This window comes from the organism of the source record quoted next, unplaced genomic scaffold, assembly GCF_019419815.1.
Source record: "Pyrus x bretschneideri cultivar Hongxiangsu unplaced genomic scaffold, Pyrus_bretschneideri_v1 Contig51, whole genome shotgun sequence".
In the NCBI taxonomy this organism is placed as follows: Eukaryota; Viridiplantae; Streptophyta; class Magnoliopsida; order Rosales; family Rosaceae; genus Pyrus; species Pyrus x bretschneideri.
In genome coordinates this window covers 942,952-962,617 of record NW_025999789.1, presented here as the reverse complement: position 1 = coordinate 962,617, position 19,666 = coordinate 942,952, and the positions used below count along the sequence as shown (strand labels likewise).

At 37.2% G+C, this 19,666-nt stretch overlaps 1 protein-coding gene across 1 annotated transcript; it reads left to right on the top strand.

The window, feature by feature from the left end:
* Nucleotides 1-2,724: 2,724 nt before the first annotated feature.
* On the top strand, nucleotides 2,725-19,025 carry LOC103954001 (callose synthase 3). Its single transcript, XM_009365800.3, is given in 45 exon segments — nucleotides 2,725-2,873; nucleotides 2,992-3,028; nucleotides 3,152-3,419; nucleotides 4,136-4,236; nucleotides 4,686-4,807; nucleotides 4,908-5,001; nucleotides 5,183-5,293; nucleotides 5,367-5,483; nucleotides 5,633-5,725; nucleotides 6,499-6,590; nucleotides 6,958-7,084; nucleotides 7,356-7,493; nucleotides 7,716-7,792; nucleotides 7,918-8,014; nucleotides 8,522-8,644; nucleotides 8,728-8,845; nucleotides 9,249-9,583; nucleotides 9,684-9,736; nucleotides 9,847-9,907; nucleotides 10,127-10,208; nucleotides 10,292-10,341; nucleotides 10,435-10,521; nucleotides 11,110-11,244; nucleotides 11,335-11,429; nucleotides 11,552-11,639; nucleotides 11,713-11,873; nucleotides 12,017-12,140; nucleotides 12,224-12,321; nucleotides 12,408-12,546; nucleotides 12,635-12,786; nucleotides 13,875-13,984; nucleotides 14,098-14,223; nucleotides 14,343-14,411; nucleotides 14,539-14,728; nucleotides 14,807-14,963; nucleotides 15,796-15,915; nucleotides 16,118-16,236; nucleotides 16,328-16,411; nucleotides 16,648-16,760; nucleotides 16,843-17,072; nucleotides 17,189-17,986; nucleotides 18,087-18,137; nucleotides 18,251-18,323; nucleotides 18,326-18,435; nucleotides 18,569-19,025. Coding segments are annotated over 43 exon segments (5,874 nt in total). The 5' UTR covers nucleotides 2,725-2,873; nucleotides 2,992-3,028; nucleotides 3,152-3,214; the 3' UTR covers nucleotides 18,818-19,025.
* Nucleotides 19,026-19,666: the final 641 nt, after the last annotated feature.

Sequence of the window (19,666 nt, the reverse complement as noted above, 5' to 3'; positions counted from 1 at the left end):
TAGTGGAAGCGAAATAATTATCAAACGGACCATCATAAATTCTGTAAAGACATAATTTTTCTCACCTCAAAGCTCTTTTCGGCGAACTCAGGGCAATCCCGAAACTTCAGGCAAAACCCAGTTGCTGAAATGCCAAATAGCACATTAACTATTGAATGCCTGCAACTCAAAACTCCTGTCAGTTGGCAACTGGCACAGGAGGAATACAATCCAAGAAGAAGAAAAAGGTATGGTTTTCAATGTTTGACGAGGAAGGCGAAGGGTATGGAGGGAATCTGAAGAAGGAAGAGGGAGGAGGGAATGAAAGAGATGCTGGTTAAAGAAAAACTAGGACTGCAAGACAGAGTAAAAAACAAAAAGAAAAGGAGAGAAGAAAGTGATGGAGAATTAGAGCAATATACAACGAGGCAATCAATCAGAGGAGGCTGACATATGGAAGCTGACAGATATGAGAGAGAGAGAGAGAGAGAGAGAGAGAGAGAGAGAGAGAGGGAGAGAGGGAGAGAGTATGAGGTGTGTGTGTTGTGACTCTTTCAACACAACCATGTATCTGCAGGCTAACTGATGTTTTCAAACTCTTTCAACTGCCGCCCTCTTGTACTTAGTCACTTATTGATCATTGGTTTCAATCAACATCTACACAAAAAAAAGTACATGGAGTTTGTGACTCATCAAGGACATTTATTCTTGCCTTCGAAATTCTATGTTCGATTTTGCTCGCAGGTCTTCTTTAAGCAATAACCGAGTGTAGATAGAAACTTCAGACATCTTTTAGAGTTAAGAAGAGAAATATCTTTTATACTAAAAACTAATATGTTTGGACTTGAAATGACCAAGTTAATCCCAATAACTTGTATTTTCTTTCAATAATCTTTGCTTAGTCTAATAGTGGATTTAATTGAGTTGAGAATCACGGCAACAGGTTGAAACAAGTGATTGAATATACGGTTGTTTCGCTCCCTCCATATGTAATACACGATAACAAAAAAGACATAACTTCAACACTATCGACGATAGGGACCTTAGCCGAAGGATGTCAGCAGGTCTACTGTCCCCAAAATAGTGTCCCTTATGTGTCTCCTCCTTCATTTTTTTTTTTTTTTGACACATGTCACCACTTAAACTCAAATTTATTAAAAATTAACAGACATTAAGTAGTACGACATATGTCAAAAAATAAAAAAAGAGACATAAAGGAGACACCATTTTAGAGGACATTAGATTATGGACTCAAGGGTCACCGCACTTGAGCAACACCGAAAAACAAAAGACGTGCTCTTAAAACCCAACCCAGTGAATTTGAACTGGGCTTCCTTTTCATCTCTCAATCCATAAGAAGGGACCCTTGGGCTAAAGTTTCCACGAGGCCCATAGCAAAAACCTTCCACATCTGAAGATGGAACAAAAAAATTATATAAACCTTGGACCCACCAAAAATCTAAAACAATTTTACATGTTACATCGTACGGAAGCAGATCCTTTCCGGACTAACACCTCCGAGCCTACCAATCAAATAATTCTGATCTTTAAAATTTGATCTGTGGCAAAAAATTATTGTAGCTTTCAAAAACAGTAATAATTTTGACCTCATGATTAAATTAAGGAGTAGAATTATTTGATCCTAGACTCCGAATGTGTAAATCAGGAAAGGATCTGCTCTCACAGAACTGGATCCCCTCTGAACTTAAAGGAACTGAGCTCACTTATCAAATGATTCGGGCCAGTTAAGTTTGATCAAACGGTTACAAATAAGAGTTTTTAAGAGTTATAATAATTATAACCGTTGAATCAAATTTCAATGGTTTAAATCATTTGATTATTAGATTCAGTTTTTTTGAATTCGAAAGGGATCCAATTCCTACTCCCACATCGTACTACTTATATATATTTCATTATCCATGTGACGTGGACCATACCAAAAAGTGTACTTATTTTCCTAATTAAACACAGAATAATAATTTTCTTTTCTTTAATATTTTGTGGTCAAATAATTAATACTTTTTTTCTTTTTCCACCGCTTTTCAAACTTGCTGAGTAAGTTCAATCGCTCATTGGTCGTTCCGGGTCCGCTGCGGAGAGCGGTCTCCATCCCCTCGCAGATCGTGTCATTTGTCAGTCACGGTCGCTGGTGCGGTCCCGCGCTGCTAAATTCGGCACTAGAGACAAAAAACATACCGACATTTCATCTCATATCCCATTACAATTTGACTGTGTCAAAAAGTCCTAATTGACCTTACGCCTTTCCTATTTGGTATGAATTTTTTTTTCTTTTCAGCACATTCATATTTTTATATTAAAAGATAAGAAGTTCGGTTAAATTGCATAATAAGTAACTTAATTTGGTATTGAATTTATCATTTACGAGAATCGAACTTAAAAATTTTTATTTTCAAGTTAAAAAAAAAAATATTACTAGATTAAGTCAATAACTCTTATTTAATGTGATTTGATAAGGCAGAAAAGCAGTGGAGTAAAATCTGAACGGATGACCAAAATTACCTGTTCAGGCTTTGAAAGGGCTGCTTTTTTACTCGATTACAAATTTGACCCCCGAAGAAGCGCAGAGGAGTAAATATCCAAGGGTATAGCGGTAATTCTGAACCTACAAGATGGCACGACGCAAGGGCCATGCATTTGGGCCCACAAGTGGAAAAAGTAGGGAATTTTTCACTCTCCTCTCTCTAGGATTAGAGCACTACAGCAGCAGTGGGAGAGTATCACTACTACTGTCCTCTAACCTTATGCTTTCCCTTCGTTTATAGCTTGCCGTTTCTCTCTCTCTCTCTCTCTCTCTGCTTTGCCGTTTCTCTCTCCTAGGGTTTCTCCTCCGCTGGAAACCCTCACTGTAAAGCACTCGTCTTTCTGCTGCTTCTGTAAAGCTCTCTCCTTTCCCACATTGTGTTTCCACTCACATTCTCCCTTTTTTTCCTTAGTTTTTTTCAATTTTTTAAAATAATTATTAGCATTTAATCTCTCTCTCGCATGTTTCAGATGCCGGATTTCAAAGCTTAGCTTCTCTGCTCCGCCGGTAATCGCTTTCTCTTTATTTATTAATTTATTCGAGTTTTAAGCTTTATTTTTCTATTTTTAGTTCAAAATTTGATTTATTATTGCTTTTGGATTTTTTTTTATTGAAATTTTGTGTTTTTAGTAGGAAATAGGAAGAACCGGTAGTGTGATTGAGCTCTGAGGTTTTGATAGGAAGTGAAGGAGAATGGCGTCGTCGTCGAGAGGGGGTGGTTCGGATCAGCCACCTCAGCAGCCACTGCAGAGGCGGATAACTCGAACACAGACCGCCGGGAACATCGGGGAGACGGCTTTCGACAGTGAGATCGTGCCGTCGTCCCTTGTCGAAATCGCCCCCATTCTTCGTGTTGCCAATGAAGTCGAAACCAACAATCCTAGAGTTGCTTATCTCTGTAAGTTTTCACGGCGGTAACTTTTTACTTGCAAGTGTTTGTTAGTGAGTTGCTTGTTTGGAATTGCATTGAATTAATGAGCATTAAGAATTTATTTGCATCTGGGTCTGTTTCTTTATATGCATTTCGGAGATTATTTGAATTTTTGTATGCAGTTGGTACTTGGTACCTATGTCAAAGAAATTAGCGTTATGTTTTCGCTTGCTCATGTATGCATTTTGTGCTCGGTTTAATTGCACATGTACATGCGGTTGCTTCTGTGTTTTTCCCATCTAATATTTTCGAATAGAAGGATTCATCCATGTATTGATGATTTGGAGTTTGTCTACTTATGTTAGAAGTCTGTTATATTTTTCAGAAATTATTTCTTTGCATGTTATACGGGCATGAGTTGAGTTATGTTGTCTGATATGTGGTTCATTGTCTCACTAAAGGAAAGGATTTATAGTAACTCGCCTTTTCTTACTCCCATTGTGGCAATTAGAAATCGGTCTGAGAAACAAGGGCTCACTGATAAATTGATAATATTGTGGTTCTTTCTCGATATACACCACCTTTGAATTATTCCACTAAGACAATCTTGTTTCTTTCATTTAAATGTTCCGGGTCTTGTTCTCACTTCTCATTTCATCTAAATTTCTTAAATCAGTTTGTTATGATATCCACTTTATTTGTTGGCCATATGAGATATAATTTCGTGCTGGATGTTGTTATAGGTCGATTTTATGCCTTCGAGAAGGCTCATAGGCTGGATCCTACTTCTAGTGGACGTGGCGTTCGTCAGTTTAAAACTGCCCTTCTTCAACGTCTTGAAAGGGTATGCTGTATTATTTAGTTATCTTTGAATAAAGCTCATAATTGTATATTTTTCTAGCTATAATGCTTAAGACCTTAACATGAAAAAGTACTAATGAATTTACGTCAATAATACGTAAAATTTCATACGGACTTGAACTTCTCTATGTTTTTTAGGTAACTAACCATGGACTGTGATGGTGTTTTGTGTTTATCTGAGTTCTACTGTTCAATAACCACACACACATACAATGCCAGGAAAATCTTGGTTTGAGAAAAGTGAGCCTGTTCTATGACCAAGTTGTTAAATCCATGAACCGCTCCACCCAAAACTAGAAGCAAAAGTTGCTTTTCTGCAATGTTGATATCCTCCCTAATGAGATTAACATGGGATCTTAAAAACCTTATCTAAGTTAGTTGTTTCTGGTTAGTGTTAACTGTTCTCTAAGCAAAGTTTTCTCTATTTTTCAGGAGAATGATCCAACACTCATGGGAAGGGTTAAAAAAAGTGATGCACGTGAAATGCAGAGCTTCTACCATCATTACTACAAAAAATATATTCAAGCTTTGTCAAATACTCATAAAGCTGACCGGTGGGTTTCATTGGCAGATTATTGGCCTTGTTAGGTGGAGTGCTTAGTATAATTGCTCCTATTGTTCCTCTGTCTGATAGTGGGTTTTCCTTCTATGCAGTGCACAACTTACCAAGGCATACCAGACTGCCAATGTTCTCTTTGAGGTTTTAAAGGCTGTTAATATGACACAATCTATGGAAGTTGATCGTGAGGTACAACTCTGTTACTCTTCCCATTTCTGATATGTAAAGCTTTTCTTTTCCCCCTTTCCCTCAGCACTTTATGTGATGGTGATTATTTTTGCAATGTCAAGATTTAGCCACTGTTGTACTGTACTAGTTTCCTGTGTGTTTGAGTGTTCTTTGACAATGGACTTATGTTTGACACTTGCAGATTTTGGAAGCTCATCATAAAGTTGCAGAAAAGACACAGCTCTTGGTCCCTTACAATATCCTTCCACTTGATCCTGATAGTGCAAATCAAGCAATTATGAAATATCCAGAGGTCTATTCTTATTATTCTTATTTGTTTGTCTAGCTCCGTTTTCAAATTTACTCAAATGGTATGTTGTTTGCAGGTACAAGCTGCTGTTTTTGCCCTTCGTAACACCAGGGGTCTTCCTTGGCCAAAGGAATACAAAAAGAAAAATGAAGAAGACGTTCTGGATTGGCTTCAGTCAATGTTTGGGTTTCAGGTAACGTAATCAGACAGCTTATGCACTTCGAGAGTTTAGCTAAGTCCCTTGTGACTGTATTTATTAATGCAATTCTTCTTCAGTTGGAGCACAATGCATTTTTTATTTTTTGTAACCAATGTTTATTGACTATCCTAATCAATTTTCAGAAGGATAATGTGGCAAATCAACGGGAGCATCTGATACTATTGCTTGCAAATGTGCATATAAGGCAGTTTCCAAAGCCTGATCAACAACCCAAGGTATGTATCTGGCATGGATGTTTGGTGGATGACAAGAATATTAGCTAGCATATGTGTTAGTGTAAAATTTGTAAATCAGTTTTGCCGTTTCACATTTTCCCAAAACAATGTGAGGCTATGTTCACCTCATTGCCGATAATGCTACTACCGAGTTTCCTTCAATGAACTATTTTGAGAGTCCCGATGAGTGTTGCCAGTGGTCGACAGTATAACCAAGAGTATTATTTTTTTGCTCAACTAGAGAAATAAAAAAGTAAAAGTTTTGGGTGCAAATCTATGAGGTACCCACCTTTCTTGAATTGGGGAGGTGGTGCTTCTCAGAAACGTTGGTGGTTTAACTGATGAAACTCTCAAAAGCTTATTTTAGAATGCCACGATTCTTGCACTAATGTTGTTGCACTTAAATAAGGGGGACTTTCTTCTTAAAGGAAAAAATTGGTGGCTTTCTGAACCATGTTATCTTAGAGATATGTCATAACTAAATTTTGGTGGGAAATGTTTAGTATCTTCTATCTTCTGAATGGGGTGGGGAATGCGAACGTTTCATTCAATTTTAGTGTTACTAAGCCTCACAGAGAGACAATTCATAGCTTGATTGAAACAGAATTTGTTTGACATATGAGATAACTAATTTGTGAAATTACAGTATATTAATGTATCCTGTCTAAATCTGAGAAGAGCTGCAGGTAAAACTTTTAAGTTGTGCTTTCTTGGAATTAGCAGAGATCTTTTCTTCCTTGTTTGTGTCATAATTTTGTGCTTTTTCTTGTTAGTTGGATGACCGTGCATTGACAGAAGTGATGAAGAAGCTTTTCAAGAACTACAAAAAATGGTGCAAGTATTTGGGCCGGAAAAGTAGCCTTTGGTGAGATGTCTAATACGAATGTCAGTTGACTGATAATAGTTGCTTAGTTATCTTATTGAGCATGTAACCAGGAATTCAAATAGGACTGCCTATATTCCACAGTATAGTTGTGTGGGCATGTTGCTGGTTGGGTGTGTGTGTTCAGGGGGTACAACTGATACAAGTCACAAATAAAGTGGCGCTGCTCTATTTTATGTGTGGTGATTGGCACAGAAATGGGTTATCATTTAAAAAATTAGGAAATTTCATGTCGGTGTCTTAAACTTTAATGTGAATGGGAGCGTGTATATTCTGCTTCTATCACTTCCCCCGCACCAAGAAATTCAACTTTATTTAATTTGATGCTATTTTGGTTCTTTTTTTTCAGGTTACCAACAATACAGCAAGAGGTGCAACAGCGCAAACTACTATACATGGGTCTATATCTTCTGATATGGGGAGAAGCTGCAAATTTGAGATTCATGCCAGAGTGCCTTTGCTATATCTATCACCACGTATGTTCAGTTGTAGTCTATTGTTCATTACAAGTGCAACAACTCTATGGCATTTTTTTCATTACCAATAGTTGTATTTGTAGGATTGTATGGTTGTTAATATTTTTATGTGAAAATTGTCTCTTTATCAACCAAAAAAAAATTGATTGATAGCATTCAAGTTGTAATAGCATGCTATACTATTTTTTGTGGATATGCTTTCATAGGCTCACAGAAGTTTTTACTCTAGTGCACAGGAATGGATGTTTATTTGTTTCATTTGTTTCTGTAGATGGCATTTGAATTGTATGGTATGCTCGCTGGGAATGTCAGTCCAATGACGGGAGAGAATGTGAAGCCTGCCTATGGAGGCGAAGAAGAGGCTTTCTTGAGAAAAGTTGTGACTCCTATTTATTTAGTGATTGCAAAGGTATTTATTTTATTTTTACGTATTTTTTTTTTTTAAACTTCAATAAGTTTAAGAGTGGTACCTCAGTCCTAAACAATGGCTTACATCCTTGCCTTTCTTAAATCCTGCATGGGCAGGTGGAGAGAGCATCATGTTTTAGGGTGTCCTTCTAAACTAAAAGATGAATTTTTAGTGTTGCATATTGCTTATATCTCATCATGTTTCTGTGGTTTTTGTCGACAGGAGGCTGAAAGGAGTAAACGAGGGAAATCAAAGCATTCCCAGTGGAGAAATTATGATGATTTAAATGAATACTTCTGGTACAAACATATAATTTCTCTGTCTCTGTCCCTTTCTCTCCCCCTTTCTCTCTTTCTCTCCTTTTGCCTGCCCCCTCCCATTCATTTGTATATCTCTAGTTCTTATGCACTTTGTTAAACTGTAGGTCGGTGGATTGTTTCCGGTTAGGCTGGCCGATGCGTGCAGGTGCTGATTTCTTTTGCATGCCTATTGATCAGCGTCATTCTGATATAAGTAATGAGGTAGGTCATGTTTGTTTTACTCTTTCTTCTTGCTTTCCCTTTCCATGAGGCTATTCTAGCCCTTTCTAAGTCGAAATCAAAAAGAGAATCTATATTTTTGGGAATTTACACTTTTCTTTTGTGGAAGTTTAATTTGAAGTTAGTTCCGATTGAATGGAACTGCCATTCTAATACATAGAATGGAAACATTAAAATCAGCAACTGATAGTATTAATGCAGTTAAGTGTTAAGTGAGTTTCTAAACTGCTTTTAATTTCTCTGTTGCCTGTTGGTGATAGATGGGCATCCATGTGGCTGACCGTAACAGTTGAGATCATGACTGAGATTGATAAGATTGTTATTTAATAGACCGTATTTGGAAATTTGTTTAGACGGTATTCTTGATAAGAGTGATGATCATATGTGAAAAAAAAATCATATTTTTGTTCTGCTGGTGATACAACTGCTGTTCAATTTGAGAAAGGCTTTTCTCACCTGATGCATAACTTTGCTTGATATAATATTCAGGATAAAAAGCCAGCCAGTGGAGATCGATGGGTGGGGAAGGTTAATTTCGTTGAGATACGGTCATTTTGGCATATTTTTAGAAGCTTTGACCGCATGTGGAGCTTCTTTATTCTATGTTTACAGGTTCTGTCTTTCCTTCCATCTAATCTTCTGTGAGCTGTACTTAATTCTATGACACTGCTGAAATTGACTTTTGTTTTTATAAGGTTATGATAATTGTTGCTTGGAATGGCTCGGGGCAACCTACTGCATTATTTGATGGTGAAGTATTCACGAAAGCATTGTCTGTCTTCATAACTGCTGCAGTATTGAAGCTGGGGCAAGGTAATTAAATTTGTTATAGGTGTTTGTAGCTGCAAGTTCATTATTGTTTTCTCTGTTTTCTAGGCCTCAGTATGCTACTGCTTCCCTTTTATGTAATACCTATGTGAGATTTTACTATGTTGAATTAGAATTAGAATTTGATAGTTTCTTGTCCTTGTTTTTGAATCCCACCACTCTCTTTGTTAATCAAGAAGTCTAATGTTCCACCATAAAACCAATTGGCAATATGGGAAGAAGCCTAACCTACGTATAAGCCCATGTAAGGTCCATCCTCCTATCAATGTGGGATTCATTCTCAACACGGGTGTAAATAGATCTAATGTTGCTATCTTGAAATTCAGTGTTCATTGTACGAAGTTGAATTTGTTAAATAATGATTGCTTGTTTTTCTTGGCTTGTGCAGCTTTTCTGGATGTAATTCTTAGCTGGAAGGGTAGGCGGAGTATGTCATTCCATGTTAAGTTGAGATACATTTTGAAGGTCATTACAGCTGCTATGTGGGTGGTAATTCTACCGATTACATATGCATATAGTTGGAAAAACCCTCCTGCGTTTGCTCAAACTATCAAAAGTTGGTTTGGCAATGATGGACATCAACCAACCTTGTTTATCTTGGCTGTTGTTATCTACTTGTCACCAAACATGCTGGCTGCGGTGCTGTTTCTGTTCCCATTTATTCGTAGATTCCTTGAGAGATCAAATTATAAGATTGTGATGTTTATGATGTGGTGGTCACAGGTAAGTGAAACAAGTTCTGATATTTGTATACGTATTTTGCATTTATTTTAATCACCTAACGTGCGCTGAATAGCCTGAATTTATTATTATTTGTCTGTAGCCTCGACTTTATGTTGGGAGGGGAATGCATGAGAGCACATTTTCCCTTTTCAAGTAAGAATCCATTAGTCCAAAGAGAAAAAGAAGATATATGGGATTGGTTCTTATCTGTTATCATTCTCTTCTATGTATAACCTTTGTTTCTATCTGTTGAAACTTTTCAGGTACACAATGTTTTGGGTTCTTCTTATAATTACCAAGCTGGCTTTCAGTTACTATATAGAGGTGTCTCCCTTAACCACATTGGACTTTTCTTGTTTCTCTTACGTGTTATATGTTAGTACACGAATCATCAAAACAATAAATGGTGGAATGGGAAAACTGGGTGGGTATAAAACGTAGCCCAATGCTCTCCATAGGATATAAATCAATAAATGGGAAAAATGTATTTTCTGCTTCTGTTCAGTCCATTTCTTTATTTCTAATTATTCTGTTACTTTCCAGATAAAACCTTTAGTTGGTCCAACAAAGGCCATCATGAGTGTACGTATAACCAATTTTCAGTGGCACGAGTTTTTTCCCCGTGGTAATGTATCAAATGCCTTCTTTGTGTTTAATGTTATCTTGTTCCACAACATGTTGTTTATCATGTATTTATTTTCCTTGCAGCAAAGAACAATATCGGTGTTGTGATTGCACTCTGGGCTCCAATTATCCTTGTATGGTTTATGTTGTTTTCATAGCTATTGTTTTCTTGTCATTCGGTCCAGTATATTGTAGATTCTTTCTTTCTTATGCTCAAATCTTTTCAGGTCTATTTTATGGATACCCAGATTTGGTACGCCATTTTCTCCACAATATTTGGAGGAATTTATGGTGCGTTCCGTCGCCTTGGAGAGGTTAGTGAATTATTGATCAAAATAGCTCTTTAATTCTACTTTTTCAAATTAGCTCATTTTTAAGCTTCATATGTTTATTACTGATCAAACGAACCACCCCATATGTTTATTACTGATCAACCGGGCCCCGTGCCGGCGGTCCCTTTTTTTCCTGTTGCAAGTGTTGTTGAGGTATTCAATGTCTATACAAACTGCATGAAGTTCTGAAGTCTTACATGATTTGCAGTTCTGATGGTTTGTCTATACAAACTGCAAGTAAGACTTCATTTAAGACTTAATGAAGTTCCGAAGAGTAGAATTTAAATTTCACAAAGACTTCACGAAGTTCTGAAGAGTAGAATTTACATTTCACCTTTCACATTTAAATGGGATATATGTATAATTTGTAGCTCTTTCTTTTGCTATACCTATATCCCCGTATTTATATTCTTTCCAGGGGCTTAAACATGACAACTCACTGCTGCATTTAATATTATTCTTTATGATTTTTGAACTAATTCTTCTCAATTTTTTCTTAGATCTGTATAAAAAAATTATGTTTGTAGTGACTTTGTACAATATTAGTGCTTATTCTCAAATTGGTCGCAGATTCGAACATTAGGAATGCTGAGATCTCGTTTTCAATCACTTCCTGGTGCTTTTAATGCCCGTTTGATTCCGGCGGAAAAGAGTGAACCAAAGAAGAAAGGACTGAAGGCTACTTTGTCTCGCACCTTTGTTCAGGTTAACTTTGTTTTCTCTATGTAAAACTTGTAACTGTTATTTTCCCCTTCCATTAGTTGTATTAATTTATTAATGCTTCAATTCTTCCAGGTTGAAGTCAACAAAGAGAAAGAGGCAGCAAGATTTGCTCAATTATGGAACAAGATAATAAGTAGTTTCCGAGAGGAGGATCTTATAAGCAATAGGTGATCTGGCAATGGATATATTTTTATTTGCAGTAGTTCAATGCTATGTTGCTGCTTCTTTTCCAGGTTCTTTCCATAGTGTTCGTTCTTTTGGTTGTGCGCTAAGGTTTTTTAATTCTCAGGGAAATGAACCTTTTGCTTGTTCCTTATTGGGCTGATCGTGATTTAGGCTCCCTTACGCAGTGGCCTCCATTTTTGCTTGCTAGCAAGGTTAGTTTTAGCATACATTTTTGGGATGTTTTGAACCCCTATATGCACATAGTGATTGTGTGTTGCTCATCAGATCCCGATAGCATTAGACATGGCCAAGGACAGCAATGGCAAGGATAAAGAGTTGAAAAAGAGGATTGAGGCTGACAATTACATGTCTTGTGCTGTTTTGGAATGCTATGCTTCATTTAGGAACATAATTAAGTTCCTGGTTCAGGGAGAACGTGAGAAAGAGTAGGTTTTTGTTTATTGTAAGAAGCATTCCATTATAACATTGGAGAAAATAAAACTTCATCTAAGATTTGTGCCACAGTTTTCAACTAGTAAGAATTAATTTTTTGTATACCACTTGCTAAGCTAAATTAATTGGGGTTCAGGGTTATAGATGATATATTTTCTGAGGTTGACAAGCACATAGAAGAGGGTGACCTGATGGTCGAATACAATATGAGTGCTCTTCCTAGCCTCTATGGCTATTTCGTTAAGCTCATCAAACATCTGGTAAGATTTTAGATTGGTTTAGCATGTGATTTTCTCAGCCAGTTTGATGAATGATCATAACCAAGTTTGCTTGATTTTTGCAGATGGACAATAATAAGGATGAAAGGGATCAAGTTGTGATTCTGTTCCAGGACATGCTGGAGGTAGTGACAAGAGACATAATGGAGGACCATATGTCCAGGTATCATACCGTTGATGTGATTGCATACTAATTTTTTATTTACATATACAAGCGTTACTTAAGACGATGTCATTTTTGTTGTGTAGTTTGGTAGATTCAAGCCATGGTGTGTCTGGCCATGAAGGGATGATGCCCCTTGATCAACCTCAACAGTATCAGTTGTTTGCGTCTTCTGGGGCTATCAGGTTTCCTATTCCACAAGTAACTGAGGCTTGGAGGGAGAAGGTGTGTCATTGGTACTGTTAGAGATATGATTACAAATTTTAATCTTCAATATGTCCTATAATCCTCATTAATTACCTTTCTTTGGCAGATTAAACGTCTTGATCTTTTGCTTACAACAAAGGAGTCTGCCATGGATGTACCGTCCAACTTAGAAGCTAGAAGGCGGATTTCCTTTTTCTCAAATTCATTGTTTATGGACATGCCTCCAGCACCAAAAGTTCGCAATATGCTTTCTTTCTCGTAAGTTATCTTGCCTCATTCGTCTTTTATTTATTTTTGAAATTTCATTTATAAACTGGCTCGAGGCATTTTCTCTACCCCTTCTTACCCTGAAAAATCAGGGGCACCTTGCGTCCTTGAACCAATAACCATCTTTCGGCTAACCTAGCCCTCCTCCGTCCCTCGGAACCAATGTGTTAAAAGCGTGAGGCATGGGCAAGGCGTTTGAGGGATAGCCCGGCCTTCGCCTCATGGGACCTAAATTTTTTAATATATACACTGAGCGTACACATATATTATATTAAAAAAAAAAAAAGATTATTAATTAATAATCACCCTGAGCACACACATATATTATAAATATATACACATATATATACATATATTATAAATATATACACATATATATACATATATTTTAATATATACATATATATATTATATATATATATATATAAAATAGAGGATGAAAAGCACAATGAGCACACATATACCAATGCATGCAGACAGCACACATCCATTGTATAAAAAAATAAAAATCAGAAGAAAAAGGCAGAGAGACGATAGTGCAAGGAAGAGGTATGAAGCAGTTAAAACCCTACCCAAAATTTGGGTTTGGGAGTTTGGAAAAAAAATAAAAAACCCTGAGGCGTGCCTAGGCAGCTCCGGCGAAGCCTTTCGCCCACTCCAGCAAAACAGAGGCGTTAGCCTTAGTGCCCAGCCTCAAGGCGCCCTAGGTGCGGCCCAAGGATAATTTTTTAAAACATTGCTCGGAACCAACACTTTTTGCGAAATTTACAATGATGTAATCTGGTTTGTACTTTTAGGACATTGTAAAAATGAAAAAAAAAGGGGGGGGGGGACATTGAGTCTTGAGAATTTAGAAGACTAGGACTATGGTAAAGTCATATCTGCGAGCTGAGCTCTAAGGAGGATACATGGTTGGTCAGAAGTTTTATACGAAAGGTTTCCGTGAACTAAGAAACTTGCTGAAACCTGGCAAATTAGATGGTGTGCAGGACTTGATATATTCTTAAGTGTTTGTGTGCCATATAATAGTTACTCTCCTTTGGTTGTACTTGCTTCTAAAGTAATAATTTTTCTTGTAGTGTTTTAACTCCTTACTACACCGAGGAGGTTCTCTTTTCGTTGGGTGATTTGGAAGTGCCAAATGAAGATGGGGTTTCAATTCTCTTCTACTTGCAAAAAATTTTCCCAGGTTTGTTTTGGTTAATAAAATTTCCCAGGTTTATTACTCTCTGATATTTCAAGCTAATGTATTTGTATCTCATATAGTACTTTATCCTCTACTGATTCTATGTTGGCAAACAGATGAGTGGAACAACTTTCTTGAGCGTGTGAATTGCAGCAGTGAAGAGGAGCTTAAAGGATCAGACGAATTGGAAGAAGATCTTCGCCTTTGGGCATCATATAGAGGGCAAACTTTGACTCGTACTGGTATCTCTCCACCTATGTGCTGATATTTTACACGCGTTTTCAAAGCATAATGATGGCAATATATTTTTTATGGACATTGTTCGACTCTGGTATTTACTAAATTTCATAACTGATGATAGTAAGGGGAATGATGTACTACCGAAAAGCTTTGGAGCTTCAGTCTTTTCTAGATATGGCCCAAGATGAAGGTACCTAATTTTATATCTTTTATTTTAAATAAATTTCCTAATGTTCACACTTCTTTTGAAGTGAGATATAAAGAAAACTAAGAAAGTATTGTTTGCTTTGTACACATGGCTTAATATCACCTTCCAGATTTAATGGAAGGCTATAAGGCCATAGAATTGAATTCTGAAGATCAATCAAAGGAAGGAAGGTCACTGTGGGCGCAATGTCAAGCAGTAGCTGATTTGAAATTCACATATGTGGTATCATGCCAACTATATGGGATACACAAGCGATCTGGTGATGCTCGTGCGCAAGACATTCTGAGGCTTATGACAACGTATGTTTCCGATAGTATTCTAGTAGTATTTTCTGATTGTCATAACTTTTAATTGGTGGTGTTATTGTTGTGCAACAGATATCCATCACTACGTGTGGCATATATTGATGAGGTTGAGGAACCTAGCAAAGATAGTTCCAAGAAGATCAACCAAAAAGTTTATTACTCTACTTTAGTCAAGGCTGCTCTGCCTAAGTCAATTGATTCTTCAGAGCCCGTTCAAAATCTGGATCAAGTAATGCTATAATCTACATTTGTGAATTTTAGTCTATGAAAGTAAAATGTGTTTATGAATTATATTGTATTGTAAGACTTGTTTTGTTGAATGTTTGATCCTCAATGGCCATACTGATAATCAAACCTGTGTGTTAAGAAAATTAGGATACCACCTGGCTTAGAATCCTGATATCTGTATATGTTTGTGACATTGCTAGTCTGTGAGGCAAATAAGTTATAGTGTCATAAACAGATTATGGTTATGTATCCGTCTCAAAGGTAGATTAATTCATTTTTGTTCTCACATTTATTGTGAACATTGGCAAGACGTATTATTTACAAGGGCAATTGCCTTAAGGTAAATAATGACTAAGATTTGTAGCTTGTGAAGGGTGAGGAGGTGGTATACTTGTGAAAAAGGCTTCTATTTCTTATTTATGGGCATCTGTTGATTTGGAATTTAGGCTGTTCTTTTCTATTATTTTATCAGATTGGTCACCGGCTGTTTTTACTTTTATTGAGCTGCTGTTCGTGTTTTAGAGTGAATTTTGTAGATTCCATGTTTTGGTTTTGTTTTAGAAGTGGACTCCTTGTTCACTTAATTTGTACCTTTTTTAGTATGTGACAGTTTTGTTTCGTATTTAAACGTAAATTGTGGAACAGATTTGTAATTCTTAAGTGGTTAGTCCACTCTTTGAACCTTGTTTATATAAGTATTTTGAATTTTTGAACTGTTATCCTTAAGCAGGCCATGTCACATATAATTGTATGCTATTTGCTTTTTAGGTTTTATCATATTTAAACTCTTTAACATCCTTTGCTAAATTGTAGTGGTATCTATCTATACACAGGTAATTTATCGCATAAAGCTTCCAGGACCTGCTATTTTGGGTGAAGGAAAACCAGAAAATCAAAATCATGCCATTATTTTCACACGTGGAGAAGGATTGCAAACAATTGATATGAACCAGGTATGGTGGTTGTTATCAAAAGACTCTGGAATCCAGGATTTTACTTTCCTAAGTAGCAAGTTTAGACAATGATGATTGGCTGGACTGAATAAGTTTTTGAAGTACAAAGTTAAAATGTTGGTGGATAATATATTAGTTCAATACTTTTGCAATGTGCGTGTATCCCAATGTGCAATGTTAATTAATCTGACCCATCTTGTAGGATAACTACATGGAAGAAGCCTTGAAAATGAGGAATTTGCTGCAAGAATTTCTCGAGAAGCATGATGGGGTTAGGTATCCTACAATTCTTGGGCTTAGGGAGCATATATTCACTGGAAGGTAGGTGTTGTGTTGTTACCAAGGGTGTATTGCTGTATTGCAAACTGATGATTGCGAGTTATCAGTAACATTATTTCCTGATCCTATGCAGTGTTTCTTCTCTAGCATGGTTCATGTCAAATCAGGAAAACAGTTTTGTCACTATTGGTCAGAGACTGTTGGCCAATCCGCTCAAGTAAGTTATATTACCTCATAATGTCCACTTTAAATTTTGGGAAAAGAAAATCTTGAAACCAAAACTTATGGCAGCCAAATATTGAGTACTGGGTTATTAGCGTGTGCACAAGTGTGTGCTTGCATTTGTTTAATTTCTTTACCTTTTTCATTTTTTTTTTCAGTTTGCTAACTTTTCTGCTTTTTATGATTCGACTATTCTTAAGTTTTTCTAATTTAATGTTTCTGCTCATCCAGGGTTCGATTTCATTATGGTCATCCCGATGTGTTTGATAGGCTCTTTCACCTTACCAGAGGAGGTGTCAGTAAAGCATCCAAGGTTATTAATTTGAGTGAAGACATATTTGCCGGTAAGCTGGAGGCATTTGAGTGAACATTATCTGTTATCATTATGAGTGGGCAATTATAATATAACTATGGGATGGGATGCAGGCTTTAATTCCACACTCCGTGAAGGCAATGTAACTCATCACGAGTACATACAAGTTGGGAAGGGAAGAGATGTGGGCCTTAACCAGATCTCTATGTTCGAAGCAAAAATAGCTAATGGAAACGGGGAGCAGACACTCAGTCGAGATATATACCGACTTGGACACCGTTTTGACTTTTTCCGAATGATGTCTTGCTATTTCACCACAATTGGTTTCTACTACAGTACTCTGGTACGTTGCCCTTAAGTTTCAATTTCAACTTTTATGTACTTGGGTCTTTAAGAATTAAGAATAAAATTAGGTATTTTGTCAAAAGTTCTGAACAAGGAAGTATGTTTTTCTGGCAGATCACTGTGCTTACTGTGTACGTCTTCCTTTATGGACGCCTTTATCTGGTTCTTAGTGGACTTGAAGAGGGTATGAGCACGGAACGGGCAATTAGAGACAACAAGCCTCTGCAAGTGGCCCTTGCTTCTCAATCATTTGTTCAAATAGGATTTTTGATGGCGTTGCCTATGTTGATGGAAATTGGTTTGGAGAAGGGTTTCCGAACTGCACTAAGTGAATTCGTATTGATGCAATTACAATTGGCCCCAGTATTTTTCACATTTTCACTTGGAACGAAGACCCACTATTATGGAAGGACATTACTTCATGGTGGTGCGAAATATAGATCTACAGGCCGAGGTTTTGTGGTTTTCCATGCCAAATTTGCTGACAACTATAGGCTTTACTCCCGCAGCCACTTCGTTAAGGGCATTGAGCTCTTAATTTTACTCGTTGTGTACCAGATCTTTGGTCATACTTATAGAAGTGCTGTTGCGTACATTTTGATTACTGTATCTATGTGGTTTATGGTGGGCACCTGGCTGTTTGCTCCCTTTCTGTTCAATCCATCTGGCTTTGAGTGGCAAAAGATTGTTGATGATTGGACGGATTGGAATAAGTGGATAAGCAACCGTGGGGGTATAGGTGTTCCACCTGAAAAAAGCTGGGAATCATGGTGGGAGGAGGAACAAGAGCATCTCCAATATTCTGGAAAACGCGGTATTGTAGCTGAGATACTGTTATCCTTACGGTTCTTTGTTTATCAGTATGGGCTCGTGTATCACTTGAACATCGCAAAGAACAACAAGAGTGTTCTGGTAAATAATTAACCTGGTCACTCTCTCAATTCCTCTTTCTTTTCTTCTAGGGATTTGGCAATTGTGAACTTATCATTATATTGTATTTACTTGTTAACAGGTCTATGGCATTTCGTGGCTGGTGATCGTCCTCATTTTGTTCGTTATGAAGGTGAGTGTCAAGTTTGCATAATTATTAATATTTACATAAAGGCCACAAGATAAGGTCGATTCACGAAATTGTATTCCCATTAATTGTATTTAATTGTTTATGTTTCTCTGCAGACTGTATCTGTTGGGAGGCGAAAGTTCAGTGCAGAATTCCAACTTGTGTTCCGGCTGATCAAGGGACTGATATTCATACTTTTGTGTCCATTTTGGTCACTTTGATTGTGCTGCCTCACATGACCCTGCAGGATATCCTCGTCTGCATTCTTGCCTTCATGCCAACTGGCTGGGGAATGCTTCTGGTGAGTGAATGCTCCCGTCTTGCCTTAATTTAATTCAGTATATGTATCCACTCCGATATAGCGACAGTGCTTTTGTGCATCTCTTTGTCCTTGAATTTCCTAATGCGATTTTGTGCTCCCCGTCTCTTGTCAGATTGCACAAGCTTGCAAGCCTGTCGTGCACAAAGCTGGTTTATGGCCATCGGTTCGGACTCTTGCTCGCGGCTTTGAGATAGTTATGGGCCTGCTTCTATTCACCCCGGTTGCATTCTTGGCCTGGTTTCCTTTTGTTTCTGAATTCCAGACTCGTATGCTCTTCAACCAAGCGTTCAGCAGAGGCTTGCAGATTTCTCGTATTCTTGGCGGGCAACGCAAGGATCGCTCATCCCGGAACAAGGAGTAACCTTACTAGTAACAAGAGCGAAATTCGAGCGAATATTTCGATTGCCTCACCACTGCCAGCCTCAGCTAAACAATATCTTGTTCATATGCGTTGTAATTATTTGTGTTTGGGTTGCATTTTTGTTAGGTCCGCTTGACTGACTGCAACCCCGTCAGTTTTCAGATCTTAAGATGCATGTATCTAATTTATGAAAGACTTCTTCGCTGAATCATCAATCTACTTGCACCCTTGCATATTTTTGATATGGTATTCCGTTTTAACTCATTACGTTTCGGGTTCAAATGCGGTATGATCAAGCAGATGGAAGACCGTATCCCCTAGCAATGTGATCTGGAGACCCTCATGTGGGCTAGCATGCAAGTCAGATTTGCTCTGTATTTTAGTGGACGATTAGATGTCCCAAAAAGTTGACTCCGTAAATTGCCGCAATTTTCAAATTTTAAACTTCTAGGCACAGTGCAAAATATATAACTTCCTGACGCATTTTGAAAATCGTAACCACTTGCATACATGGAAATCTCGATAAATGAGCGCTTAATAAACCGGTAACCTCAGTTAAATAATAAAAAAATTGTCTTTTTAACTAAAATCATCTTTAAAATTTGTATAACTTATCACTTTGGTTATTGAGATTTAAAATCAATAAAAATGGTTCCTGAGTCTTTCCTTGGAAAATTAAGGACCAGATGACAAAAAAAACCTCTATTTAATAAATAATGGGCCAAAATGATTTAACAAAAATTGAAGGTGTTTTATCATTTTATCTTTATTTAATGGAGATTTTTCAAGGAATGACCAAAATAATTGATGGTGGACAACTCAATGACCACTTCTATTGATTTCAGATCT